The 15578-nt window shown below is 37.3% G+C and overlaps 2 protein-coding genes across 2 annotated transcripts; one reads left to right on the top strand and one right to left on the bottom strand.

Annotated features, from left to right (window-relative positions):
• The first annotated feature begins 1766 nt into the window (after nucleotides 1-1766).
• On the top strand, nucleotides 1767-2998 carry LOC142638966 (LOB domain-containing protein 33-like). The gene is made up of 2 exons (XM_075813044.1): nucleotides 1767-2164; nucleotides 2266-2998. The coding sequence occupies exons 1-2, from the start codon at nucleotides 1886-1888 to the stop codon at nucleotides 2674-2676; spliced, it is 690 nt and encodes a 229-aa protein (XP_075669159.1). The 5' UTR covers nucleotides 1767-1885; the 3' UTR covers nucleotides 2677-2998.
• A 962-nt stretch (nucleotides 2999-3960) lies between these two features.
• Nucleotides 3961-9218, bottom strand: LOC142638965 (putative phosphoribosylformylglycinamidine synthase, chloroplastic/mitochondrial). Its single transcript, XM_075813043.1, has 4 exons — nucleotides 9102-9218; nucleotides 8800-8851; nucleotides 4315-8509; nucleotides 3961-4226 (listed from the first exon to the last, which is right to left on the bottom strand). The coding sequence occupies exons 2-3, from the start codon at nucleotides 8839-8841 to the stop codon at nucleotides 4316-4318; spliced, it is 4236 nt and encodes a 1411-aa protein (XP_075669158.1). The 5' UTR covers nucleotides 8842-8851; nucleotides 9102-9218; the 3' UTR covers nucleotides 3961-4226; nucleotide 4315.
• Nucleotides 9219-15578: the final 6360 nt, after the last annotated feature.

Genomic DNA, 15578 nt, shown 5'->3' with positions numbered 1-15578 from the left:
TTGCTCATAACCGATATATAACTCAATTTGACCTAGTAAACACTCAATATGAGATTCAATACATTCTCACAAAATACACACTCAAATAATCTAATCCAATTAACTCAATAACACTAAACCTAGAAGGAGTTTTGAGTTGATGACAGCATATTCTGCAAGGAACATAAGATGGGAAAGGTTTACACTATCACAAGATGACCTGTAGGCCTACAACTTTTGTCTGTTTGGTATTAGGTTAATGGGCATGCACAAATGAACACCATTGTTAGTGTTGGAAAACCTAGCTAGAAATGCAGATGGGAAGAAAGTGCATGATAATTGATCCATGATAAAGAAAGGCACTTTCATCGTTAGACTCAAAAGCCGAAAAGTTTCCCCTCCACCATCTCTCAAAATTCCTTTTCTCATGCGTATATTTCAGTCAAAAACAAAAGGTTTCACAGTTGTGAATTGACAGAAAGTGGAGTTCATATTTACTGGAAATGGCACATTGTCTCCTAAACACACTCACTCTTACATTCGTCCAATGCTGCTTTTTACTCCCTAGAGCCATGAAGAATAGAGATTAAATTAAAGTTTCATGCACTAAAAAAAAAAACAAAACTGTTGCTGACAGATACGTGAGCCTCTCTGTTGGGCTAGAGAGTTTTTGGAAGTATGCTGTTTGAGGAATTTTGTTCTATAAGGTAAGACAAAGAGAAGGGATCTTTCATCACCGACCCATATTTTAAGTGGCCAACAGCCAAACCTGATCTAGTGTAACAATATAATATGTGCAATAATGATGAATTAGTAACATCCAGACAAATAGCCGCCTTGAGTATAGACCATGTTTTGAGCAATAATTTACTAACCCTATACTTGATTTTGACTGAAATTATATATTATATGCTACAAGTTTTTTTTTTTTCTTTCTTGATATCCACATGCAATTACTGGCATGTAGACTTGTTCAGCAGTATACTTAGTGTGAAATGATCAAATAATTGGGATCAGGGTTTTCTCCATTATAAATATTGTGACATCATTTACACTATTGTATTCATGAGAAAATATAAAGATACATCTCTCCCATGAAATGAATGAAGCATCTCCAATATTCAAAACAAATGGAGAGGCCCCAACAGTCAGCCATCTAATAAACCTCTCAAGGGAAAAAAGTGGAGGAATAGAACTGTACTACCAACCATGCACAGGTTATTAAGAATTTAAGATTGCTGAGTTAGATTGTCGTACCACAAAGAACAAACACTACTGAAAATGCAATGAATGATCTAGTATTTTATACCTATCAAAGGCTATTAACAATGATCTAGAGCTTGCTTATTTAAAAGCTTCTTAGTTAATGTGTAAAGTGAAATCCTCTCTCTCTCTCTTTTAGTCATGATCATTCTATCAAAAATGATTAACTTTTATCCCTTTTATTTTTTCGAATGATGAACTTTTATCATAATTAATTGCCAAAAGGAAGAAATAGCCATTGTACTTGCCTACACTGCTGCACAGACAATACTTAATTAAATTACATTATTCAAAAATAATTTCTCTTTCTATGGCCCAACTCATGATAATAATGATTAGGTATTCCATCACATAGTCTATATCTAATTCCTGAAGAATTTTTTTCTTATTGAATATAGCCCTTTGAGGGAATGAACAGTAAAGGTTACCCAATTTAAGAATAACGATGTAGGCCACAAAGGAGACCCAAAAGGACATACTTTAAATTAAAAGTAAGAATGTCCTTTGGAGAACACAAAACAAACTACTAACTCTTCCAAGTCATGCCTATAAAGAACAAATCTCAACTACTTCTTAGACAAATCACTCAGGTATTGCTACTACTGAAAACCCAACTGACACAGTTGAGGAAAAGCTTAGGACAATGACAGGAACAGGCTCTTCATGTGGAGCATGCAAGTTCCTGAGGAGAAAATGCACCACTGAATGTGTATTTGCTCCTTACTTCTGTTATGACCAGGCTGCAGCCCACTTTGCAGCAGTGCACAAGGTATTTGGTGCAAGTAATGTTTCCAAGCTATTATTACACCTACCAGTACACAACCGCCGTGATGCAGCAAACTCCATTTCTTACGAAGCACTAGCCAGAGTACGGGATCCAATATACGGTTGTGTTGGTGATATATTTGCTCTCCAGCAACAGGTTTCCATGCTATAACTTCAACTTCTCTCCAAAACACAAAATCACACAAGTTTTTAATGTTATAGTTAACCAAGAGTGACACTATTTACCTTGCCTTGCAGGTAGCTAGCTTACTAGAGGAGATAGAAGTCATTGGAAACCAAATGGCTAATTTCGCAGTTGGTGTTGCTAATTGTGGAAGTTCCCAAGCAACTACTAACCTATACAATGGTTTACAATTCTCTTCACAACATGATGTCATAAGCCCATTCTCCTCACAACATGATGTCTTAAGCACACAGTATTATCAAAATCAACAAGCTCCACTACTTTTCCATGCGGGAAGTACAGCTGCCAACCAAGGCTTTGACAGCCAGATGGACATACAGCTCCCTCCTTTATATGGATGGGAAAACCAAAATTTATTTGATGACTCTGGCCTGAATCCTTCAGGAAAACTCCTGGAGGGAATAGATGAAGATAACTTCAAATGTTATCCATGGTTGTACAACAGTACTAATGCCAAAAATTGAGTGAATCCAAGCTAGGAATTTTAATAGTAGCTTTTGTAAAGCTTGTGTTCTATAAGGAGTAAAGGACTCCTTCCAGCTTCCAATGGGAACAAGTTTTGTACTAGGCCTGCTTTTGCTAATTAAGTACATAGATGACCTGGTTTTTGAGTTGTAGGCATAGCTTATTCTAGTTTGAACCCTAAATAAACATCCTTCAAGTCAATATATCTGACCCCATACCTTCCCTTAACCATAGATCATAATCAACTGGAAGATTCTACTCTATTTTAGTGCAGTACCTTATGCAGTGTGACATGTCAGGCAATTTGATTGCAGATTTACAGGTAATGGTGCTTTAAGGATTAAGTGCTTGCATTAGCATCCTGCATGGATAACCATAAAAACATTAAAAGGGAACCCAAGATGATTCCAAGGCAGTGGTTCCCAGAAACATGCCAAAGGTTAACACCAAACTTGATGATACCTGGCCATATTAACAGGCAATCCAAAGGGTACAAATACTAGAGACAACATAAAGCAAGAATCACATAAAAGCAGCATAACCAATTGAATCAAATCATTTAAGGGTTAAAAGACTACAAAGAACAGAGATGCCAGACCATTAAAGAGAGAGAAGGGGAAGAAATAGTACTGCTGAATCAAATGGCTGCATGTGTGCTTAAAGTATTTGTTCAAAAAGTAGATACAATATACTAAATGAGAATACAAGCCTTTAAATATAAAAGTCTACTGGAGGAATCTCACAACACATTATATAAACCATAAGCAAAGTTGAATGAGCGAATATATGAGTAACAACATACATGAAATTATACTTGATTTTATTAGAAGTAGGCTGCAAGTTTAATGAACCTAGAAAAAATGAGAAATCAGGAAACTGCCACCAAGTTTACCAACTAGCATGAAGATTAGTTTACGAAATGTGAATGTCTTGAAAAGGTCACTTGTCCCAGGAAAAAATGACCATACAATATCCCTGGAAGCATTGAAATAGTGAGGACAGTCTTGCATTTATTTTACTTAACAATGGTCACCTATCAATCAGTTCAAAGATGGGTTATTTTTATGTCTTCCAAAGCCTCACAACTTCACCTCTGCTGGACAACATTCCACAAATTAACTAATTTGAGCTTTTTTTACAATAAAGAGTGTTCCCCATTTGTAATAAGTATCTCATTCATAGGGGGTCAGTTGAAAGCCCATTATCACTTCACACTGCAGATCACATTTCATCCACCCAAGATGGTCCCTATGAAATGAGAATAAAAAATAACGACAATAAAATTTAAACTAATTCTATGATATTGAAATTTCCTCACAAACAAAGCATTCGGTTACAAAAATTAGACCAAAACAAAATTTGAAGAAACAACTTGAAACCATGAAAAATTCAATGGCCATTTCTGCTCAACGCTGTTTAGTCTACAAAAAAAACAGAAGGAAGAAACTCAACACCTTGGACATCACTATAGATTTCATAAGACAAAAAGAACAAATCCATCCTGTTGACCTTCAACTTCAAAACCCCATGACTCCTGCCACTGAACACACTGTTATGAATCAAAAACAGAGAAGCACAGTATTAGTAAGCATTTAAAGCAAAAACTACAGCTAAAACAACACTAGAATACTAATTACCTCAAGAGCACCACTCCCTAGCATTCTGGAACATCCGCAACCATGGACTAGGGCCTTTTTTGTCCACATTCCATTGTTTTGGATACCAGGGATACTGCCACATCAAGAAGCAACGCTCTGGATGAGGCATCATGGCAAGATGCCTCCCATCTGGAGAACAAATGGCTGCAACCCCTAACGGAGAGCCATTCAAATTGAAAGGGTAAGTTTCTGTCACATTCCCATCATCATCACAATATCTTACTGGGGCCAAGTCTGAATGAAGCACACGATCCAAAACGCCATCATCAGGGAAAAATGCTTTTCCCTCACCATGAGCAGCCCATACACCCAACGTACTACCCTCCATTCCTTTGAACATTATAGCAGGTGAGTCCTTTATTGACACACTTGTGAAGCGACATTCAAAACGTCCTGACTCATTGTGAATGAACCTTGGCTGCGATGGATCCCCACCAGCACCATGCACACCACCAACTTGGGGACCTGGGACCCACCCCAACAAAGCCATGAGCTGACACCCATTGCAAACACCAAGACTAAAAGTATCTGGTCGCTTGTAAAACTCCTGAAATTGATTCAGAAGGGGCTGATTGAATCGTATTGAAGCAGACCAACCTTTTGCAGAATCAAGCACATCAGCATAGCTAAAACCTCCAACAAACACAATTCCACGGAATTCATCCAGAGAGATGGTTCCTTTAAGCAGGTCAGACATTGTAACATCCCATGGATCAAAACCAGCAGCATAAAATGCTGCAGACATTTCTCTGTCGCCATTGCTGCCTTCTTCTCGAATCACAGCTACTCTTGGTTTTGAAGCTGCATTCATATATTTCTCATCTGTGAAGGTAGGAGTAAAGGACAATTCCCATGAAGGTTCATGCCTAAATTTCAACCCTTCTTTCTCTGACTCAACACAAGTGGGCAATCTTTGCAACTGTTCCAGCTGAAAACTAGTATCCTCCCACATATCCCAAAGCAGTGAAGTTTTCTCATTCAAATGAATTACCTCATCAACTTTTAACTCTATTGAGGGACTGGCTGTTACTTGTCCAATTATCTCAGAAGAAACACCAAAACTGCCAAGCTTTCCTACTACAGTGTCCAAGTTCTTCTTGCTAACCTCAAGAATTACACCAAGTTCTTCTGCAAAAAGTGTTTGGAAGAGGCCCTTCCCCTTTGAAGAAATGTCCAAGATGATGCCACAATTTCCAGCAAATGCCATTTCCAAGGCACAAACCAATAGCCCCCCATCACTGATGTCATGACCAGCAGAGATCAAATCATCTGCTATAAGGTCCTGAATGCCCTCAAAAACTCGTTTGAGGTAAGAAACATCTTCAAGATCAGGACACTCATCCCCAAGTTGGTCAAAAACCTGAGCAAGAGCAGATCCGCCTAACCTCCGCTTTCCTTTTGACAAATCAACATGGAGCAGAATACCATCATCTCCTAGCTTCAAATCTGGTGTTACTGTTTTTGTTATGTCAGGACAAGTGACATAGACACTGATTACAAGATTTCCAGGAGCCTTGACAACCTCACCTGCAGAATGGGCTGCCATGGAAAGACTGTCTTTCCCCCCATCAATTGCTATACCAAGTTCAATCATAGCTTCTGAAAGGGCTGTAGCGGCATCATACATAGCTGCTCCTTCCCCATCAAGCTTGGCAGCATACATCCAATTACCACTCGCTTTAACATCAGAAAGTGAAGTGACTTTTGCCCAAACAAGATTTGTGAGTGCTTCCCCTACGGCCAATCTTGCCATTGCTTTTGGATCCAGCAGACCTTTGATTGGCTGCTCCCCAATGGCGCATGCACCTCCAGTAAAATCAGTATAAGTCTGACCAATGACTGCAACATCAGATAGAGGAATTTGCAAGGGGCCAACAGTTTGCTGCTGTGCCACAAGACCAGTAACACACCTATCCACTTTTGTTGTCAAGAAGCGTTTTGAACAGACAGATGGAAGTCTCAGTACCCTCTTCAAAGAATCCATCACTGTGATCCCAGGAGCAATATCAAGGGGCTCTCGTGCATGAACCACCCGGTGGAATTCAAATGATTTCTGAGGCATGTCCCCAAGTACTTTCTCGAGCTCAAGATCCACAGCAGGAGAAGGAGGAGGGAGTCCGCTTGAATGGCATTTTTCAATAGCTAAGCTATCAACTAATACAATACGTCCCTCACCATTTATTTTTCCAATAACAGCCATAGAAACCCTTTCTCTATCACAGATTGATTGTAACAGGTTGCGGCTTTCAGGCTTCACCAAGATTGCATCTTGCTCCTGATATTCTGCACCCCAAATCTCTAAGACAGACATTGTGTGATCACCGACCACAACTGCCCTGATATCAATCTCAGCACCCTTTGGGTATATGATTTCCTTAACTACATTACAGTTCCCACCAGCCCCCTGATCATGAATGCTGACAATTGGGTTATTCTCCCCCATTTCAATGCAGGAACGAACAACACGATACAACTTTTGTGCCATCTCAGCGTCTCCACGCTGAACAGCATTAAAATCAAGCTCTGCATCATTCTGGCCACTAACCATGCTAGACGCTGCGCCTCCTCCCATTCCTATACGATATGCAGGGCCCCCAATCTTCACAACTAACATTCCGATGTCAGGCTCTTCTTTAACTATATGGGTGTGATCAATCTGACCTATTCCTGCACTGAACATTATTGGCTTCAACCATTCCCATCTCTCCCCACTCGGCAGTCTCATTCCAAAAGTTCTAGTGTAGCCCAGAATCAAGGGCTCTCCAAATTTGTTCCCATAGTCTGATGCACCATTACTAGCATCAATAAGGATCTGCAAAGGCGATGCCAAGTTTGAAGGGTATGTAAAAGATGGATCTTCCCATGGAGCATAAGACCCCTCTATTTTGAGGTTCCCAATACAATAACCAGCTGCAGCTGCACCCCCAAAAGAACCCTTTCCCGTCGCATGGGTATCCCTAATACGACCTCCTGCACCTGTTTCTGCACCAGGGTAAGGTGCCACTGCACATGGGAAATTATGGGTCTCAGCAGTAAATAAAATATCAAGGTAACGAGCAGCCATCTCTAATGGACATGTTGACCCAGGCTGAATAGGTCGTAATTGATTCACATGGAAGCCCTTGATAGCACTCGAGTTATCCTTGAACCCAATAACAGAATTGTTTGGGTTTGCCTGCAAAGTGCTCTTCACAATCTGCATGAGAGTCCTATTCATTGGCTGTCCATCAATAATCATTTTACCAGTAAAAAACCAGTGCCTGCTGTGCTCACTATTGGATTGTGCTATGTCAAACAATTCCACATTGGATGGATTCCGCTTGATGTCCTCCCTAAATAGCCGGGTGTAATACTGTAGATCTTGCTCATCAAATGCCAAGCCCATTTCCTGATTAATTTCCTCCAATGCTTTCCGGCCCTTCTCCATGACAGGTACAAAACGAACTTCCTCTGGAACCACATTAGTCTCAAATGATGTGAGCTTCTGGGTATACACACACTCAGTCATACGATCATGAACCATTGCAGCAAACTCATTAATCTGATGATCCTGCAGTACACCCTGACAAAACAACAAATACCTCCTCGATCGTTCCATACGGGTCACCTCTGTCAACCCACATGCTTGACAAATTGATACAGCATTAGAAGACCAAGCTGTAGTAAAAGACAGCCGAGGCCCAACCTCAACTATAACTGAATTTAACCCCTCCTGCTTCTTCTTCTCGAGAAAGCTCTCCTTCCCCAAATTCTCAGGCTCATAAGTCTCCTGAAGAAGCCACTTAAGGACAGCTAGCTTTTCACTTGAAAGCCTTGAATCAAGCCCAATATTGAAGCACTGTTCAGTTTTCAAACCAACAATCTGATTTGAGACTTTGGTTTGAACAGACTTCAAAAGCTCAGCAGTTGCACCTTCCTGGAGCAGCGGAATCCGGAAAAAATGGATTAATTCCTCAGCAGGCTTCTCAACCAAGCTTGATTGCTCATCTACTGTACTGCTCACACCCCCAGAAACAACAGCTCTGGGCTTTGCTTGAGCACAACACCTCAATGAAACACCTCTTCTATTAGAAATACCCAGTTTTGGATTCTGTCTATTGAGTGTACCCCACAGCAAACGACTTCTATTTCTTTGAAAATTTCTATGTAAAAACAGATTTTGCCTACTGGTACCCTGAAATACAAAACAAAATATAGACACAAATTTTTTTTTTTTTAAGCTAGCTTGAGCCACGGCCCAGAAAGACAACCAATTTGCACACACACAAACACAAAAAGTTAAAACTTTGCTTGCTTGATTAGAAACCATGAAAAAGTACCAAAAGAAAAATTGGAATTTTAACAACTTGCACTTTTTAGTACCCAAACAAAACAAAAGTTACTTTACCATCACAAAATTCCCAATCTTTCATACATTTTCCTATAATTCCTCTGCAACCAAACAGAATGGACATGACAACATACCTGCAAGAACTCTGCCGCTGTAATTTCCCGAGCACCAGCCATTTCCCAAGACCTGAAACCACATAACACATCATAATTATAACAAAAAAACAAAAACCATTCTTTACATAGACCCATATCAAAATTTGATGCTCTCCCAAGGAAAAAAGAAGTACCCAGAAACAAATCCCCAAAAAAAAAAAAAAAAAAAAACCTCCTTTACAACTCAATTATACCAACATTTCATTATCAATGATAATATAAGTTTCGAAAATATAATCGACCAAGCACGAAAGCAAGAACAATAACAACAGAGAGAGAACCTTTGTGTGAATCAGTGGCAAAGAGCGATGAGCTAGGGTTTTAGACTGATATAAACCCCACTGTATGGGATCAAGCTAGAGTTCCTGAGTCCAACAAGTCAGCGTTCTACTAATAAACTATATAAAATAATCTATTTATCTATTTTATAGTATGTAATATTGGTCCGTTAAGATATACATTAATAATTTATTTTGTCATATAAAAAAAAATTCCAAATCAATCAGTTACCTTTTTTATTTTTTCATAAAAATTTTTTAAAATAGTTTATTAACATAGCGCTTAGGGCAGTAAAAACCCATTTATAAGAACTCCTTTTTTGAAATTTTTATATAGTTTAAAAATATCATCATTAATAAATGGTAACTTATCTTAAAAATAGAGTTATAAATGTCAAATAACAAATTTTATTTTGAATTCAAAAATAAAAATTCTAAAATTTAAGATTTTTTTTCCTTTCAAATTCATCTTTTTATTTCTTAAAATTTAGCCATTTTTATTCAAATAAAAGTAAAACACCCCAATTTAAAACTAAAAAATAAAAAACTAAGAGAACTCTTAAAATTTAGTATTTTTTCCCTCACTTTGATCTTATTTTGCTACCCAAACTTTTGTCTATATCTTTGCAACACTTTCAAATACATGTTCAAAAAATAAATTACAGTTTATACTTATAACTAAAGTTTATCCTTTTTATTTGTTTGAAAAATAAAAATATATATTTCCAAATTGTAATAAATGCATATTATTAACTTTTATCTAAAATATATAGTGTGCAAGTTTTTAAAAACAAAAAATCCAATTAATGGTTAACATTGACTTTAATGTTAACGTTTCTAGAGAGAGAAAATATCAAAAGTCTCTCTGGCCAAAACTCCATCGCACTTCAATCATCGAAAACACTTTTCAAACCTTTGCATCACCAAAGAGAGCAATTTGGACTCAAATTTTGGATCTTTCACTAACCACGTAAAAGAGAGAATGACTTGATACTATGGCATAATTTTTTTTAATGGGTTTGTTAGTGGAATTTTAACTTAGCATAATCTGGACTTTTAAATACAAAAGATACAAAAGGAAATATTAGGATTTAAGTACAAGGCCGGCTCTAGTATGAAAGCAAGTGAGGCGGTTACCTAAAGCCCCCAAGTAGAAAAAGGCCCCTAAATTTTGGCCAATAAAGTAATTTTTTATGTTATAAACTTATTCATTAAACCCAAAAATATTAGCCAATAAATAAAATAATTTTTTTATCAAATAAAAAACAAGAAAAAAGAGAGAAAAATATTATGTCCACAACATTTTTCATAACAAATCTTAAGTGGCAGATTGTTACCGGCTGTTATTAGTTGAAAAAAAATAATAATAATTTCAGTAGTGGGTTTAAATTAGAACCAGTAACAACTTAATATTTAGGATTTGTTGTGAAAATATTTTCAATATAGCACTTTGTACAAAAAAAAAAAAAAAAAGCAATACACAAAGAATTTCACAACAGTTGAGCTGGCAAACTTTTACTAGTTTTCATCTAGGTCTACCACTAACATCACATTTTTACTTACCATTATCCTACATCAACAACTCTGAAAAGTTGTCAATTTTTTGTGTCTATAAATTTTCTAAAGAAAAAAAAAATCTACATGGTTAATTAATAATTTTACATCTAAAACAAAATAATAAAATTTAAGTAATATTCTTTTTTTTATTAAAAAAAATCATATTTAAATATATAAAAAGTCTCCGGTCAATTTTCGCCTAAGCCCCTAAATCCATCAACCCGCCTCTGTTAAGAAGCTCTATGCGATAGAGTAACCAAAAAACTCAAAAGGATTTTAATCTAACATGTGATAATGAAGGTCAGTTGGGTTCATAGTCATGCGACGGTGATACTCTTACTCTCGCTGTAAAGTGTTTACTCTCTCTTGCTTTTTCTTTCTTTCTTTTTTCATCTTTCTTTTCTTACAAAGTAATAAAAATAAAATAAAAATCCCATCAAAAAAAAAAAAGTCAATTTGGTTTTTTGGGCACTGCACGTGTACTAGAAAATCCAGTTTTTCTTTTTCTTTTTCTTTTTTATGCAAGAAAATCTAACATGTTACACGAACTGACTCGTAGTAATTAACTAATGTTATATATATATTGCACGTGTACTAGAAAATCTTTTATGGTTTTTAGGTTGGGTGATTTTGCATTTTGGATGAGTACTAAAATCGAATGAAGCTGGGCTTCAGTACAGTTCTTCTTAATCTTTGTCATGTTGGAGTTGGCCCACTAAATCCTTAATAGAATTTTTTTCCCTGTTCCAACTTACTTCCTACAATAATTGCCGGGGTAGTTCTTGTTCTTATTCTTGTTGGATTACGTTTTGAAGATCTTTGATTCTGTTTTTTTTTAGTTACAATTAAAGGTAGTTTTAAAGCTTATGTATCCAAATCTCTCCCAAAAAAAAAGCTTATGTATCCAAGAGTTTGGCTATTTTGAATATACACTATTGTAAATTTTTTTTTTTTTTTTTAAATTCTCCTCTCTTCGTGTGTGTATTAAAAATACTTAATATTCTAAAAGAAAAAAAATTACTATTAAAGTTTGTCGTGCACTTCGAGTTAACCGTATTATTTGTTGGATATTGTTATTTTTATTTATTGACTAACTTTTATAATTGATAAAATCTTTCTCATATATATATATAACAAAACTTAGGTACAGTAGTTTATTAAAAAAAGACTTAGATACATTACTTAGCCTCCATTTGGATTGCACTGAAAAGGAAAAAAATTTGCGTCTAGCATTTTTTGTGTAGGTCCCATGCACTGTTCACGAGATTCGCAAGTATGGATTTCAACAAATTTTTCTTTCAAACTAGGTCTCACGGCACTATTCACACATTTAAAAATTATTTTGCTACAGTGTTTTTAGTTTTCAGCAATAAGCGGTATCCAAACAAACACTTAGGTGTTGTTCCTTAGGTTCCCCTTTTAAGATTCTGCCATGTGAATTTTTTCTCATAAGATGGAAGTGTATTTTTTAGTTAAGTAGCCACATGGCTGAATCTTAAAAAATGAACTTAAGGAACAACACCTAAGGTACTATACCTAAGTTTTGTCTACACATACATATATACATATATATATGTTCTAACACAAAAGCACATCACAATTTAAGATGTGATTGATTTTTTATTTTTTTTAAAACTCTAGTTAATTTATAAGATTAAAAAAAAAATCATTATGTGACAAATTATGAATCAAGGAGGAGCGAGACGAAAGTATTAGCTAGATCAAGCAGTGAAAAACTGGAGACTATGGCAGACTTGAGGTAGTGGTAGGTGGGTGGTGTGTTTGCTGACATGTAATTTTTTTAATACTAAAAACATTTGCCACGTCATTAAAAAGGCATATATTGTTTTGTCAAACACATAAAATAAAATAAAAAAAAGAATATAAGTTAACAAAGTGACCAATTATGCTCATTTTTAAAACTTCAAGGATCAATAGTGCTCACTTAAAACTTTAAAGACTAATTGCGCTTAGCAAGCAAAATTTAAGGACTTACAACATAATTTCACCTAAAATAAAACATAAAAAATGAGATAAAAGAATTTCGCAGGTATAATGCATCTATCAATGCATTAATTACTCTATCTCATTCTATATACCAATGCACCAATTACTATCCCATACTCATTAAATCCGTATATATATATATATATATATAATATAGAATTTTTACTCTAGCCTAATCTAAGTATACATATACGTGAAGCTCTCTTCTGAAAACTTGAACTCCGGCCCTTACCCCCCACACCTCATAATCACTTATACTTGTGGAGTGACCACTGCATCAAGGGTGCGCAGTGGTATAAAATTTCTTCTTTGAATTAATTAAAATATGTGAAAAAAATAATTGAGTATAATAATGAAATATGTTATTTTTAATTATGATTTATCATTTTATTATGAGATTTTGTACATGATCAAGGATCTCCCACACAAAGTAATGATGCACATAACATCTTTATGTCCATCCTTTAACTTGTCTTCTTTACTTTCCCTAAGACAAGAAAGTTAAAGACAATTAAGCTTCTAAGTGACATTACATGTTGCAATTAGTCCAATTGCCCTTTTAGGAAGTGCAATATGATGGTGAGCAAAAATAGACAAACTCCAACTCGTCCATAGGGGTCGTCTAGGGTAGGGCCGTCCAGGGCAAGAAGGCAAGAATGGCTTCCCTTGTCAAGAAGGTCGTCCATAGTCATGTGGCTCGTCCATAAGGAAAACCCCTAGACGAGCTCTAACACTCGAAATAATTCCAGAAAATGTACAAGAACTAATTGGACCACGTGTCACTATTTGGAGGCATGATTTAGGTCCTGATTCACCATTGTAACTTCCTTCGCAGGACTTAACTTCCATAACAGTTATAGGAAATAAAATGTTCTAACTCATATAGTGGTTGTGGAAGTTAACCTTGAATCCCCTAACCTTTTCATTTGTAGGAGAAGTTATGAGACAAGTAACTACTCCAAGACCACACTATATAAACGTTCATTCACATCAAGTGAAGGTAAGTTAAAAACAACTCCTAAAAAGTTGAAATTCTAGAATAAAAGAAAGAAACTAACTTTGGCATCGGAGGGTCCTTGGCCGGTCTACCCCAGTCACCTTTGATCGTGTTTTCTTTTTTTAGGCCTTCCAATCAATCGCTAGCCCCTTGAAGCCCGAAGTATCCAGCCTACTGATTTTCCTTGCATCATCAGTTAGCGCCGTCTGTGGGAAAGGAAATTGTGTTTTGCAACATTTTTTCTCCGACAAAAGGCTGTATGGTTCGGACAAAATCAAGGGCCACTAACCCAAGCCACCAAGAGAGTAGGGATGTTTCTAGTAATCCCCACCGTGACCGTCAGTCAGCACCTGTCATGCAATTGCCTTCCGTCTAGCACATACAGTCCATGGCAGCCGCCATGGCGGCATTAACCCATCAGAACCAAGAGTTGACTAGGGAGATTGGTCTAAAGAGGCAGTACCATGAAAGACACGCGAGAAGAGAAGTCTAGAGTCAAGAAGATAGAGGAGATAATGTTGAGCCCGAGAACCAGTCAAGGGGGACCACTTCGCGAAGGGTTCCACATTTGAAAAGAGAGATGGACCAAATGAGGAAGGCTATGGACAAGATGAGGGAGAATATGAGAAGGGCAAACCCCATGGATGATTTGGTTCATTGAACAGACTCCCCTTTCACTGCTTCCATCAACAGTCACCCCTTACCTCCAAAGTTCAAGATGCCTTCTTTGGATTCATATGATGGAGCGTGCGACCCATGTGATCATATCGCCACCTTCAAGACTACCATGCACCTCTTGGGGGTTCCGAGCGAGATTATGTGTAGGGCTTTCCCTACCACCCTCAAGGGGCCAGCGTGAGTGTGGTTCAGCAAGATACCTCCAAATACTATGGGCTCGTTCGAAGAATTGAGTAAGTTATTTGTGAACAATTTTATCCGAGGACAACAGCATAAGCGTTCCTCGTCTAACCTGTTAACCATAGAGCAAAGGGAAAATAAAAGCTTGTGGTCCTTCATTACCCATTTCAACAGGGAAGAACTAACGATGGATGAGATGGATGACAAGTTATTATTGGCAGCCTTCCATAATGGAGTTAACTCTGATTTTTTCATTCATAAGCTTTACGAGCAAGAGCCACAAACCATGGCTGAACTCGTCCATTCAGCCCAAAATTTCATGAATGCAGAGGATGCAATCATAGCCAAGAAGAGGAAGAGAGCAGAGCGGATGGAAGCAAATCTCCCACGCCATCCTAAGCAAGGTACTCGTCCAAAGAAGGCTCGGGCAAGAGAGAAAAAAGACAGAGATAACAAAAAAGCAGGTTCTTCAGTAAGGAGTCAGCAGTACACGCCCTTGAATATGCCACTTGAACAAATGCTTATGCAAATCAAGGATGACCCATCCTCGAAGTGGCCAGATAAAATGAAAAGAGATCCCAACAAGCATAATAGGAACAAGCATTGCCGCTTCCATATAGATCATGGGCATGACACAGACGACTGTTTTGATTTGAAGCAGCAGATAAAGAATCTCATCAGACAAGGAAAATTAAGAAATTTTCTTGGATGAGACCACAAGGACGAGAAATTGAAGGCAAATGTGGAAGAGTCGTCACGACCCCACTTGGAGAAATAAGAGTTATTATAGGGGGAACCTCGACAGGTCAATTTACCAAGTCAAGGAAGACATACCTAAAGGTGGTGCAAAACATCCAACTGTCTAGACGATCTCCAAAGAAGAAGAGAGCTAACGAGTAAGCCATTACATTCACAGACGAGGATGCTGAAAGGATTCACCACCCACATGACGACGCGATCGTCATTACCTTGCTCATTGCTTATTATACGACTAAAAGGGTGTTAATAGACAATGGGAGTTTAGCAAACATCTTGTATTACCCCGCCTTTCATCAAATAAG

Source organism: Castanea sativa, chromosome 6 (assembly GCF_040712315.1).
Source record: "Castanea sativa cultivar Marrone di Chiusa Pesio chromosome 6, ASM4071231v1".
Lineage (NCBI taxonomy): Eukaryota > Viridiplantae > Streptophyta > Magnoliopsida > Fagales > Fagaceae > Castanea > Castanea sativa.
Note: the sequence above shows the minus strand (reverse complement) of the source record. Positions and strands in the feature narration are given on the sequence as shown.

Coding starts and splice junctions, on each gene's coding strand:
- LOC142638966 (XM_075813044.1), top strand. CDS start 1,886: ATGACAGGAACAGGCTCTTCATGTGGAGCATGCAAGTTCCTGAGGAGA. Junction 2,165..2,265: donor TATTTGCTCTCCAGCAACAG/GTTTCCATGCTA, acceptor CTTGCCTTGCAG/GTAGCTAGCTTACTAGAGGA.
- LOC142638965 (XM_075813043.1), bottom strand. CDS start 8,841: ATGGCTGGTGCTCGGGAAATTACAGCGGCAGAGTTCTTGCAG. Junction 8,510..8,799: donor CAGCGGCAGAGTTCTTGCAG/GTATGTTGTCAT, acceptor TTTGTATTTCAG/GGTACCAGTAGGCAAAATCT.